Genomic DNA, 14,305 nt, shown 5'->3' on the forward strand with positions numbered 1-14,305 from the left:
CTAGAAACATGCCTTAAAAACACACACAATAAAAAGGAATGCTTGAGAGAATTCTATGCCAGTTGTCAGATTCTGTGCCGGGCACTGAATTCTCCACAAAAACCTGGGCAAATGGAAGACCACTTGGGCTGAGAAGGGTACCTTGTTATAGGTGTAGGGCGTTGGTGAGGTAGGGATGATACCCGATTTCTCTTTCTGATGTCTTCTTTGTGCCTCTAGTACCTGTGGGGGTGGAGGGGAAACATGGGACCTTGAGATATAAAGGTGTAATTCCTTCTTGATCCATGAGGAAAGAGAGACATTGAAAGGCACAGGCGAGCAAGATGGACGGAACCAGACTTCAGCTTTTGCAAGGACAGATGGCAAAGCTAACTGGTCACACCAGTGACTGCTTACTACTTGCACAAAGAACAACAACAAAACAAGCTTGTGAGATTGTTAATCAACAGCTATTGGAATTTTGCTCTTGAAGAGGCACATAACATTAGAACAAACAGGGCTGTTGATACTCTGACTGTAACAAAGCAAAGAAAAGCTGAAGTCTCTGAATAATATAAATGTTGCCTTCCAGGACTTCACTAAGCCCTGCTAACATACTTTCACACTTTTACCATCATAGGGGCTAGAAACCTAGCTTTTTTTTTTTAAGTGCAAGATGGAAGCTCAGACTCCCAAAATCTGTGTCCAATATTAATGCCTATGTTTGTGCATGTGGACAGCCTTGTAGAATGCACAAAACTAGCTGACCAGCAAGAGATTCTCCTATGCAGTCGCCTTGCTCCATTTGTAAAGGCTTACATATGGAAATGCCCAACACAGGGCAGAATAGCACTGGGATATTATCCCACACAAACATGCACTGTTGCCCTAGTGCCATTCATTTCAGCATGGTCTGAGCAGGAGAACTACCCAGCAGACAGCAACACCCCATTCCCCACTGTGTTTTCTGTGCACACTCCTGAGCCACTAACACACAAGGATCTCAGAACCTCTGGAAGGGATGTTCAGGCCAGACTGTTGGGAGGGAACATCTGGAATTGGTAGCAAAGATCCCTTACCTGAGGTGCTACGTAGTAAGGAGTGAACTGCGGTGTCATCAGGTCACCCTGGTCCACCTTGGCAAATCCAAAGTCACAGAGCTTCACTGGGGCATCCTAAAGCAAGCAGCAAGGGAGATACAAGAGATCAGCTCTTTCCCATGTTCACCCCTCGCCCCTTTCAAGAACATTGCTATTGCTCAGGGTAAGATTGTCAGCAACAGAACACTGACAAACTAGCGCAACTTCTGTGAATAAAGGGAAAGATTTCTGTGAAGGGGGGAAGGAATTACACTGACGGCTGGATGTTAAGTGGGAAGAGGTGCCAAGACATAGGGAAACTAAGAGACAGTGAGTTCAATAGGATGAAACAAAGAGGACAGAACAGCTAGTAAGCTGAAAATAAGGAATCTGAGGGAAGAATGGAAAGAGGCAGCAGGAGAGAAAGGCCAAGGAAATAGGAAAACATTCACACAGAGCTAGGGACAGAAGGGGCTGTATGCTATTGGCTGGTGGGGAGAAGCCAAGCGGGTTTTCGAGCCCAGAGCCCAGGACAAAGCAATGGCAGCGGAGAAGCTGAATTTCACAAACTGATTTGAATCAACCAGCAGCATGACAGAATTAGCAAAACCTAGAATAGCAAATCCTCCATCTTACCAAAGAATTATCCTTGAAAAGAAGGTTCTCAGGCTTGAGGTCTCGATGTGCAATGTTTAAAGAATGACAGTGTTGCAAAGCCAAAGCTATCTGAAAAGAGGGCAGAAGAAGTCAGAAAATAGTCATGGAAAGGCTCTCACTGACATGGCAGCATTTGCAGCTTCCCTCCACCCCCAAAAGGGAGACAGTTGATGCCCTCATCAGCACCACAGAGCATTTGCCTTAAATGGGCTAAAGACTCCAAAGAGTAGCTGGAGATCTGGAACTCAAACACATGACCACAGCCCTTTACTTTGGATCAGCCACCAAACTCTGATTCCGAGATCACAAATCTTTATCTGATTAGTACCCCACCTTACCCATCAGAACAGGAATGGTGAACCTCCAGCCCACGGGCTAGATTTAGTCTACTCACGTGGCCAGGGTTGAGGCACCTCCCTGAAGCCCCACCCCCTCGGAAGGGGGAGGGCATGCAAGGGGGTGGAGCCAGCCCGACTTTGCTCCTCCCTCACATCTGCCACATGATGTGTGCAATTAGCACATACTGGAAGTGTGTGCGTGTGCAGAGGGAGCAACCTACTCGGCATTCTTTAAATAGATTTTTCTTTTTAAAAAAGCACATTACTAATAGCAGACGGAGCATTTGCTCAAAAGCGTTACCTGGAACAAGGCAGCACACAATGCTGACTAAATGGAGAAGAGGGTGGCTTGTTCCCAGTGGGGGAAAGGGGGACATGCAGACAGTGCTTATACAAAGCAAACAGCTGCCTAAACTGCTTCTATAAAGCAAACCATCATTCCCAGCTTGAGGCAAGCAGTTGCTACACAGCAAACACTTGTTGCCTTCGGTTTCTACAACTTAGTTGTTCACAGCTTGAGACAAGCTGGTTCTGTTGGGGAAAGGCAGGTAGGAAATCAGCATAAGCTATACAGAATCTGGGTTAAGACGCCTGCTGCTTCTGGGCCTGGGGAAAGTGTCCAATCCTGGCTTTCACCACTCTGGGAGTTTTAACTGGATGAAGCATGTTAGGCATTTGCTAATCTCCTCAGTGATCCTGAGCAGGCACCTCTCAGATGTCCTGTAGAGTGGAGGTGCGGAAGAGGAGGGAACCCCTCAAAAGGTTGCCTCGCAACAGGATGTGAACGTTGTGTTTGGAACCGTCTTGTCTCAACCCAAGAAAGTTAAAAAAAATTACAAGGAAGACATACCATACCCCAATTGACTGCCAATTGTTTTTCATATTCAAGACCAAAGTGTTAATCCAACTAAAAGGCTAGATTTTCAGGACAGACATTGCATCACAACAGTGCACCTCCTTTGACATACTTAGGCGATTACCTTCTGCTCAGTGCTGAAGTTATTATGTGCAAGATTTAAACTATGCAGGCAGGTTGCAGCAGATTTTCTTCCTTCTTGCTACTTTCTAAGGCAGCCTTCCCCAACCTGGTGCCCTCCAGATGTTTTGTACTATAACTCCCAGCATCCCTGCCCATTGGCCATGCTGGCTAGGGATCTTGGGAGCTGAAGTCCAAACATCTGGCAGGGACCAGGTTGGAGAAGGCTCCGCTAAGAATTAAAAATTGGCAACTTCAGACACTGCTGACTACGCGGTTCCCAGAGTAAACCCGAAACACACTATGGTACTGCTTGAATCATGATCTTAAATCCCTACAAAAGGAAACTGTTTTAAACTGTTTTTATTGTATGTTGTACATCGCCCAGAGTGGCTGGGTGACCAGCCAGATGGGCGATTAATAAATTTAATAATAAATAAATAAATAAAATAAAGGTTTAAGACCATGTAAAACCAGAGTAAAATTAAGGAAGTGCAAACAAAGATCATGGCTACAGAAGTTCAGTGCTAGCAAAGTTTTTATTTTTATTTTGTTAAAAGAACATCTTGAAATAAAAAACAAAACCATACACCCCTGAAATTGGTGGCCAAATTGTTTAGCACAGGAAGTCAGGCTAAAATGCAGTTAGCTCCATGTAATACAAGATTGTACTAATATTTTCTACAATGTAACAGGAAGGCTGGTGGACATGTTGCACTTATTATTCATGGTATCCTTTTTTCAAAACTGATGTTGTCACAGGCAAATGCATGAAATGAGCCCTGAAACTGCCGCTATATGGACTTTAGAATAGAAGAATTCAACAATTAATTCAAAGCTTCTCTTTTAAATGTTTTTTGAACTTATTTTCAAACAAATATCACAGCAACCATGAGGACTAGAAACTTGAAAAAAAATTGTGCAGAATTTTCAGGACATATCCTTCCCTGTCCGCTCATAACAAGCATTGGATTAAACCACACACTTTTAGCCAGGCCAGTATACACATGGCACAATCCAGCCGAAATGTAGCTTCTTTAACTTTCATTTATCTTCATGGGAGAGTGTTTAAAATCTTCTCCCATGAAATCAATGAGACTTATGAGTGCTTAACTTTGGCTGGATTGTGCCCAAGGAGTTACTTTTCTCAAGTGGCCATGTATATTTAAACTGCATGTATTTCTGAAGAAACATCATTTAGAAATAAAGAGTTTTAAGAAAGTAGTAGTCACCCTGGATGGAATTCGATGATAATATAAACATTACACAAACACTTAAAATGGTTGCTCTCAAGTAGCTACCACTGACTTCAGTGGGACCCTTCAGCAAGTCTACTTTGCAAGCAACAGGAAGGAGGATTGTAATGGAAATGTTTTACCACTTTGTTCGTGCAGGATTATTGAAAACCAAAGTCTAGGATTAAAAATTTATTCACAAGTTCCTTTTTTGGAAAGAGCTCTTCCTGAAGAAATCCTCCTCCTATGACGTTCAATCAGAACAAAGCACTGCAAATACGCTGTGATGGAAAGCCGTGGCAGAGAACACACAGAAAGAACAAAAGGAAGGCAGGTTTACAATTAACACTTTATTACAACAAGATACAAGGCAACCACTGTAAACCTGCACGCACAAAATGGAGAGAGGCCCATTGGCTGCCTCATATGCCTAAAACACACGGGAAACACAAATCAGGACAAGAGAGATAGGAACAAGCAACCAACCAACACGAAGACAGAAAATACAACATGTTTGCTCCCGCTGAAAAGCCCAGGGGAAACCCTGTTTTATTCAGCTTTGTGTTGAAATACTTCTTGGCCTGAAGGTGGCATGCTAACTGAGAACGTGACAACCCGGCAGTCGCTCTACCTCTCTGAACGCTTTACACAATGAAACGAACAGGTTTACGCAGCTTTTGCTTCCACTGTGTAAATACTAATCACATTTATTTATTTATTACATTTCTATACTGCCCAAGAGCCGAAGCTCTCACATCTCACAAAGGTGCTTGGGGTTTTGAGACTTGCTTTATCATCTGCCCTGTGGCATCGGCCTACACACAAGAGCAGTGTTTATTGATCCTATATGAATCTCTGTAAAGAGTCAAGAGTTAGGAGAGTCTTAATTGACCCTATAGAATCTAGACCTGCCTTCCCAACCTGGTGTCCTCCAGATGGGTTGGACTTCAGCTCTCATCATCCTCAGCAGTATGGCTATGGTCCATACCACTGTGGATGATGGGTGCCATAGTCCATCCCATCTGGAAGGCACCAGGTTGTGGAAGGCTGATCTTGACCAAGGTTCTGTCTCTAGGCAGAAAAGCCCTGTGCTGAAAGCAGTCCCCACATGTCTCTTCTTCAAAGGTCTTGGGGGTGGCGGCAGACTCACAACTGTGTGAATCTACCGCTCAGTGGTGGGCCCACCACCAATAAGAATTTCATTCGTTCTCAAACAAAACTTAGCAGTTTTTCCTTCTTGCATTCAACTCATTTGCACAGACCAGAAGCTCCCCAAGCTGTGTGTTACAAGAAAATAAATTCAGGCTCCTAGACATTCAGAAAACCTACCTGCTGCATCCCTACGTGAGTCAGAGCGTGGGCCTTTCCTCCCTCCCATCAGCTTTTGCTGAGAGCGGGTGAGTCTGCCCAGCCTCAAGTGCCCCTCTAGTTTTAACTTTAAAAAAGAAAAATAAGACTGTTCCTCAGCCATCAGAAGTCCACAAACAAATTCTTAGATTATAACAAAGCAGGCAATCTTCTGATCACATCAGAGTGTTTTTGTTTTGTTTTTGAAACTTGCCTCTTGCCCTCCCATCCCAAGAAAATGGTCAGGTACTTTGTGAAGTCTTCTTCCCATGGGTTTTGCTTATACAAGGACAGGGTGGGGGTGGGGGGAGGGAGTTAAACTTGCCTGCTTTGTTACTTGGCTTGCTTGCTTCTCAGTAAAGTGCCGATGTTGGCTGATTCTGTGAAACAGTTCGCCCCCTTCCATCATCTCCATTACAATTAGGAGCCGGGCCCTGTTTTAAAAGCATTCCAGTTTGTTACACGTGCAAAAAAAGATTTATATCAAAATCTTCATAAAAAACTTATCCCCATCCTTCAAACTAAAAGTACCTGGGCAATTGTTTCGTAACAGCTCTACTGCCCAGGTCAATATTAAAGGGCTGGGGGGGAATCACTCCACATTAGCAATTTAAGATTCAGGAGTTACAGGGGATCCATTTTCCCAGACCTCAACTTATGTGTCACTGAGTTCCAAGTGTATCAAGATAAGCTACCAACACTGACTTGCTTCCAGAAAAAACAAAGTCAATATGTTTGTGGGTGAGCTGTTACCTCCAGCAAAACATACGAGTAAGGCAATTGGTCACGCAATGTGTGTTCAAGCTCACAGAAAGTGCCCACATCTAATGGATCAAGTCAACACCACGCCCATTTGTTTCAGTGAGGCTTGACCAGGAGAACCTCCCAGTGGATCGTGCCCTGTGGCCAGACCTGATTCTCACTTTGCCAGCCTTAACAGTACTCAAGACATGTTGCCCAAGGTGTTTCACTGTACCTCATGATAGGGCCGGGGTTTGTTGTTGTTTTTTTATGCAAAAACCTATCAGTCCTCTCAAAAAAGGTCTTTTTCGATGATGGGTGTGTCTCAATACCCACAAAATGACAATTGGGAGCCAGTTAGCTAAGACGTCACACCAGCCAGAAGAAAGAAACATTTCAGCACGCTCCAAACACCACACTCTTCACAGTGGAAAGGAAAGCATGCTACAATGAGTGGGGGAGGGGGGAAACAACAGAGGCATGGCAGTTGTCCTTTGCGATGGAGAAAAGGCGACTTGAAATTCAAAGCAGAATTCCATGCTGTCTTGGCCTCAATCTGGAAAGGATGTCATGGAAACTGAACCACCTTGCGCCGTCTTACCTTGGACTGGACTCATGAGGGAACTGCACACTGTTAGCGTAGACTTCAACAATCTGGACGATATTGGGATGTGTTGCACACATCATGTGAAGCCGGACCTGATGGAAATGGGAACAAGTGTCACCATACACCCTTGGTTATCAGTCTCACCAACTGGGCCTCCAAGTGTTTGCCTCTCCCCCACCCCTGCCACCCAAGAACACATAACTTGGAAGCATTTTTACATACCTACTCAGGTAGTTAGCTGGGCTTTACTAGCTGGGCAGAACTAAGGCCAACCCGAAAAAGTTTAGTTTTTGTGAACCGCCCAGAGAGCTTCGGCTATTGGGCGGTATAGAAATAAATAAAATAAATAAATAAATAAATAAATAAAAACATTAGCATAATTTCTGTGTAACTGATCCTGCAACCTGTCCTGGAAACTTTTGCCCCTGGTTTTAACATGTGTAGGAACCAGCTGCACCTGGCATGTTCTAGATTGAGTCCTGGTATTTTAAAACTAGATTTTAGGCAAAATTCAACCTCGGAGTCTAGGGTGGAATCAGGCAAGAGACAAAGTAGCAACATGAGCTCTAGAAATAAGCAAAGCAGATGGAGGAAAACAAAGATTGCTGGGAGGTCAGTGGGCTCATGGAAGCCAGAGAAGTCAAACCAGTTCCAGCTATGCTGCTTTCAAGGTCAGCAGAGCAAAGCTGAGGAGCTGTTCTCCACAATGCAGAGACAGAAAAAAGTGTACAATGAGAATCCAGGAAAGGCATGGAGTAACCCAGCAAGAGCAGCCCTGGGTGGGATCATCCAAAAGCCAAGAGTACCCCCAAATCTCATCCACAGTCCAAGAACACATAACAGCATGTGGGCAGAACGGTGTGGCACGAGCAAGCCCCAACCGTCATTAACTATTCCAGTCCCTGATCTGATCTGATCTGGGGAGCTCTGCTCTTTGCCCCAAGACTGAGGCCAAGACAGCCAGAACCATGACTGACAAAACATCTGTGAGGGGAAAGGACAACTCCATCAAGGTCACTCTTGTGAGGAGTCTAACTGCCATCAAGACAGAACCTGAGGAGAACCCAGGCAGAGAGTGAGGGAAGGTCTGTTCCTTTGTTCTAGGGTAGATTGAGATGTAGAAACCTGGCCTTGCTGAGAACATAAACATCTTTATTCAAACCACTATGTGTTATATCAGTATCCTCAATAAATAAAAACAGAAACCAGGCTGCCTCTTTCTTTCTGGACTCAATTTAAAGTCCTGGTTTTTACTTTTAAAGCACTAAAGAACTTCTTCCATGTGCAGCTGCACATAATTTCGGGCCCTGGTTTGGGTCCCGCTGCCAAATGAAGCCCAGCAGGCATCCACTAGGAGCAGGGCCTTCTCGGCAGTGGCCCCAGTCATGTGGAATACCCTCCCCAAAGAGATCCACCAGGCCCTGACATGCTTTGAGGAACCTGGCCAAGAGCTGGCTTTTTCAGACAGCTTTCTGCTGACTGGGCTTAACTTGGTAGATTCTGCCCGATAGCTAACTGCAGCACCAATATTTCATTCAACCTTTTTTGCCATTGCTTCCTTTGTAGTTTGTAGTGCTGGTGTTTTTGTATTTGGTGCATTGTGTTTTATTGATTTAAAATTGTTAGCTGCTTTGGGCTTATTTGATACAGAAAAGCGAGATATACATAATCAAGCAAACAACAACCTGTTTGCAACACTCTGGCTCTCAACAGTACAGTAACACACACTGACCTGGTTCAGATGACACGCCACAGCTCATTGTGGCTTATTTAACCCGAGCAGCGGTGCCCATGGGCTGCCAGGTTGCATGTACAACCCACACTCGGGGGTTGTCATGTTGCGCTAACCCACCAAGTGTGCATTATGCAAGGGTTAAACAACCCTGGCATAACCATAAAACCCATGCTCACTGGGGTCTGCATGACAAGACAACCCTTGAATGGGGGTTGCAAATTCAAGATCACAGCCACATGTACCCCACATGCCCCACATGTGGGCTAAATAACCCATAGTGGGCTGTCGTATTAGGTGAACAGCACTACTGTAATATCTTTAATGGGCTGCATTAATTAGTGCTTCCTACCATCACACATTGTGTCAGGAAAATGGGGGGGGGGGGAAGAGCTACAGGAAAAAGATACAGATTCATAGAACATTTTCCAAGAGCAACGTACCATACCTCATTTCTAGCTTTTGGGCGATCAAGAAGGATTTTCAGTGCAAACCGTTCTTGAGATGATTTTTTCATGCAGACTCTGTCCAGACAGCAGCAGAATCATTTGGTTAGTGTAAGGAAACTGATGAATCGTGAGTGCACTCATCACTTGACAATGAAATTCAGAACTCTTTCCCAATCTACTCCTGCATTCCTTTCCATGTTAATGTTTGCACACAGCACACTGGGAAACATCTCTTAAACAAGGCTTAACATCTACCTGAAAGCCTTGGCCCTCAATTCCACAAACCTGCTCCAAATCCCAGATGTGCATAGGGTTGCTCTGGTTGCTCAGAGCCAACAGAAATATAGTCTGCACTGGTTCAGATGCTTTCACTATTTCACTTCTTTCGAGGCTGAACATAAAGCAGGAGCCTTTACCTAGACGCAAAGGCCAAGTCAAGAACTGAAGCCAATCCGCCTTTCTCTAACATTTTGTAAGAAATCCCAGGTCCTGATCAGCTAGAAGTTGCATAGAAATCCCTCCTTGGCCAGGCCATCTGTGACTCCTAAACAAACTGTTGGTGGCCACAGCCAGCAAGAGAGGACTGGTCCTTCCTTGAACTATATTCCAGCCTTCTCCAGATGTTAACCTCAGGAACCATCAGCACTTGCTCCACCCTCAAGCAGTGATAGAGTCCACTACCACCACTGGGTAATGAGGCTCCTGATTCTGTGAGTGAAAGGCCCTCATGACTATGGCCAAAATTAAAGCAAGCTTGTAAATGATATCCATCTGGTCGCTTATGGCAAGTAAGAATATTCTCCATGTGATTGGACAGGGAAGCTCTCATAAGGTGGGAGAGAGCTGTTTCTCTTTCTTTCAAGACATCAATGTGCTATTAACAATTAATGTAGTCAGTTAGGTGGGATAGTATCTTTCTGTGGGCTAGTAGTTTGTTTTTTCCTACACACGCGCACCAAAGGAGTACACCACTATGTATGAAAGTTACATTTTGCTGAGATTATACTTCTGAAAGCTGTTCAAGCAAATGGCATTTAAAGCAGTAGGAAAAAGTATCAGATGGAGCCCTAAGAATATCTAGGAGCACCTGATACACTACTGAAGCTAAGAAGGTACAAACCTGAGGTAGGAGACTATCACTAGAACCTCCATAAAGAAGTGGGGCAGAAGTATAATAAATAAAGGTATTTAAGATACGTTACGGAATCACTTTTTTTTTACATAAAGGAAAAAGGGAGGAGAGGGCAAAAATGTGATGACATATTTAAAGCATTCATGATTTCATGGTTATCATGAAATTTTAATCACAAGACAATAAAGGGAATCTTCTTACCTTACTGGGCCGCTGATTCCAGCTCCCAGCTTCTGAGTCCAGTTAATGTGGTATTCTTCTAAAATAGAAGTTTCCTGTATGTTTTTAAAAGAGGAAAGAAAAATGGAAATACTGCATCCTCGCTGTAGTCTGCAGGCAAAGGGTCCTATAGGGTGCCAGCCACAAATCCCATCTCTTAGGTCTCTGTTTTGCATTAGTGTCTAAATAAGCAAGAAAGCAACAAAACCCTTGTGGGGTCCTGAAGAGTAATTAATTTGAGCTTTCAAAAGCAAGAGTCCACCTCAGGGCGCAATCCTATGGCCACTGGACAGCGGCTAGATGGCCATAGGATTTTTCTGTTTTCAGGAACTGACCTCAGAGCCTGCACTTCAGTTGCCAGAAAACTGCCTCCCCACTCCCACTGCCTCATAAGAGGCGCGGTTCATCCCGGGTTCCATGCTCATAAGCGCAGCACGGAGTGGGAGGACAGGGGGCGTTTCCGGTGGCGGGGAGGGGTGGGGATGGCGGAAGCATCATTATGACGCTTCCTATGTGCTGGCTGATGGGGGGGGCTGCTCTGAAGCGCTGCAGCTAGACAGCTGAAATGGGCTGTCTAGCTGCTAATGCAGGGTGGCCGGAGCGTGGAGATCCCCTCCACGCTCTGCCTGCCCTGCATTGGATAGGCAGTCACCTCCCAATTCGGAGGCGGCTGCCTATCCCCACAGGATTGCTCCCTCCAGCGTCTAAAGTGGATAGTGAAGATGTTTTGTATAATATTATAAAAGTTATGTAAGCAGAATATCCACAAATCTTGCCATGAACTCAAGTAACAGGCCTTAAACAAACCACTGTGTGTCCATGTCACTCTCCCATCAATATATACACAGCTGTTCTTTCTCAGACACTGGGGATTGGGGACTAATCTGAGGGGCAGTAGCATGGTTAAACTTCCGAGATGAGATCTGAATCAGGCTTTCCTTGGTTTGCAGCACCATCTCCAAGCCATTATATGACATTCATAAAAAAGTAATGAATACATTGCTTAATAGTGCAATCTTAATAGTGCAATCCTATACATGTTTACTCAGAAGCAAGTCCCACTGTCATCAATGAGGCTTACTTCCACAAAAGTGTGTTTAGTGCTACTGTTTTTGTGAACCACTCAGAGAGCTTTGCCTATTGGACAATAGAGAAATGTAATAAATAAACAAACAAATAAATAAATAATAAAAATAACCACTAGCATGACCACTTACAACACAAATAAAGGAGCCCAATTATAAAACTTTGTTATATTACTCCCTAAACCAGCCTTCACCAACTTGTTGCCCTCCAGATGTTTTAATCACTGGTCGTGCCTGCTGGAGCTGATGGAAGTTGAAGTCTACAACATCTGGAGAGCATGAGGTTGAGGAAGGCTGCCTTAAACCACCATGGACACCACAATGGCATCATGATACTACTAAACATTTCTACTTGGTAATTTGTCCACCAAGTTTTTGGGACATGACTTGCTTGAACACAGAGCATAAGATCGCAGCTGAATAATAGAAGTCTTACAGCCGGTTCCGAAGCACGTTGAATCAAAAGTAAGCCCCACTACGAGCTCAGGGGACCGGACCCTGAACGACACTAATGCTACAATACCAATTCGTTTGGTTTGGTTTTTATGCTGGATCTCGTTTAGCCTGTCTATTCTCTTTGAGAAATCATGGAGGACGGGGGAAGTGCCAGATGACTGGAGAAGGGCTAATGTTATCCCTATCTTCAAAAAGGGTAAAAAGGAGGAACCTGGGAACTACAGACCAGTCAGTCTGACATCAATCCTTGGGAAAATTCTGGAGCAGATCATAAAGCAATCCATCTGGAAGCACCTTGAAAACAATGCCGTGATTACTCGAAGCCAATATGGATTTGTCAAAAACAAGTCCTGCCAGAAAACTCTGATCTCATTTTTTGATCAAGTAACCTCCCTTGTAGACTGTGGGAATGCTGTAGACATCATATACCTCAACTTCAGCAAAGCTTTCGACAAAGTGCCTCATGATATCCTGATGAGCAAACTAGCTCAAAGTGGGCTAGATGAAACAACGATCCGGTGGATCCACAGTTGGCTACAGAATTGGACTCAAAGACTGCTTATCAATGGGACCTTCTCAAACTGGGGAGAGGTAACGAGTGGGGTACCGCAGGGCTCAGTCCTGGGCCCAGTGCTCTTCAACATTTTTATTAATGACTTGGAGGAGGAGGTGCAGGGAATGCTGATCAAATTTGCAGATGACACAAAATTGGGTGGGATAGCTAATACTTTGGAAGACAAAAACAAAATTCAAAGTGATCTTGATAGACTGGAGTGCTGGGCAGAAAACAACAGAATGACATTTAATAGGGACAAATGCCAAGTTCTGCACCTAGGAAAAAGAAACCAAATGCACAGTTACAAGATGGGGGATACGTGGCTCAACAACACTACAAGCGAGAAGGATCTTGGAATTGTTGTCGATCACAAGCTGAAGATGAGCCAACAATGTGATGTGGCTGCAAAAAAGGCAAATGCTCTTTTGGGCTGCATTCATAGAAGCATCGCTTCCAAATCCCGGGAAGTACTAGTTCCCCTCTACTCAGCACTGGTTAGGCCTCATCTGGAGTACTGTGTCCAGTTCTGGGCACCACACTTGAAGAAGGATGCAGACAAACTGGAGAGGGTTCAGAGGAGGGCAACAAAGATGATCAGGGGGCTGGAAACAAAGCCCTATGAGGAGAGACTAAAAGAACTGGGCATGTTTAGCCTTGAGAAGAGACGACTGAGGGGAGATATGATAGCACTCTTCAAGTACTTGAAAGGTTGTCACAGAGAAGAAGGCCAGGATCTCTTCTTGATCATCCCAGAGTGCAGGACACGGAATTATGGGCTCAAGTTACAGGAAGCCAGATTCCGGCTGAACATCAGGAAAAACTTCCTGACTGTTAGAGCAATACGACAGTGGAACCAATTCCCTAGGGAGGTAGTGGGCTCTCCCACACTGGAGGCATTCAAGACGAGGCTGGACAGCCATCTGTCAGGGATGCTCTGACTTGGATTCCTGCATTGAGCAGGGGGTTGGACTCGATGGTCTTGTAGGCCCCTTCTAACCCTACTATTCTATGATTCTATGGTTTGCCAACCTGATCGCAAATTAAGCTTTAACACCCCTATGGCAAAATAATGCCAAGGGATTGGTTGGGAAAGAGGGAGGTGGTGGGGAGAGAGAGAAGGGCAGCAACACAAGCTGGCGGCATTTGTGGGGGTTTTTGTGACAACCTGTGATGGCCTTTAGCTACAAATAGACCTAACATCTCTGAGACAGGGCTGAGCTAGCCTGACTCTACATAAAGCAGCTACCTACACTGGCCTCCCCCCAACGCAATGCCCTCCAGACATCTACAAATCCAGTCATCCCTTTCCACTGGCCATGCTGGCTGGGGATGAGGGTTGTGTGGGTAGTGGTTAGCGCAGCCTCCCCCAACATGATGTCCTCCAGATGTTCCGGACAACTCCCAGCATTCCTGACCATTAGCCATGCTGGGGGTGGGGGGGTGATAGGAGTTGAAGTCCAAAACATCTGGAGGGTAGTAGGTTGGGTAAGGTTGGGTTATAGTGTTGGACTGGGGCGACCTGGATTCAAGTCCTCACTCAGGCCATGAAACTCACTGGGTAACTAAGCGCCAGTCACTGAAGCCTAGCCTACCTCACAGGGCTGTTGTGAAGATAAAATTGAGAGGACCATGTACTCTGCCTTGGGTTCCTTGCAGGTGGAAAAAAGGGGGATATAAGTGTAATAATAATTATAGTCCAAACCACTTGGAGACCACC

General features: G+C 44.9%; 1 protein-coding gene across 2 annotated transcripts in view; it reads right to left on the reverse strand.

Moving 5' to 3' along the window:
- Window positions 1–14,305, reverse strand: part of MAPKAPK5 (MAPK activated protein kinase 5) — a 29,738-nt gene that overhangs the window by 14,806 nt on the left and 627 nt on the right. For both annotated transcript variants that reach the window (XM_084820081.1, XM_084820080.1), the window contains exons 2-8: window positions 10,474–10,547; window positions 9,140–9,215; window positions 6,954–7,051; window positions 5,937–6,045; window positions 1,695–1,784; window positions 1,059–1,154; window positions 142–222 (exon numbers count right to left, since the gene is read on the reverse strand). In XM_084820081.1, the coding sequence (XP_084676207.1) occupies window positions 142–222; window positions 1,059–1,154; window positions 1,695–1,784; window positions 5,937–6,045; window positions 6,954–7,051; window positions 9,140–9,215; window positions 10,474–10,547 (624 nt within the window). The remainder of the gene's footprint in view (window positions 1–141; window positions 223–1,058; window positions 1,155–1,694; window positions 1,785–5,936; window positions 6,046–6,953; window positions 7,052–9,139; window positions 9,216–10,473; window positions 10,548–14,305) is intronic.

The sequence above is a fragment of the Heloderma suspectum genome, chromosome 13 (assembly GCF_057233095.1).
Source record: "Heloderma suspectum isolate Gila_16-S chromosome 13, 16-S_ref, whole genome shotgun sequence".
Lineage (NCBI taxonomy): Eukaryota > Metazoa > Chordata > Lepidosauria > Squamata > Helodermatidae > Heloderma > Heloderma suspectum.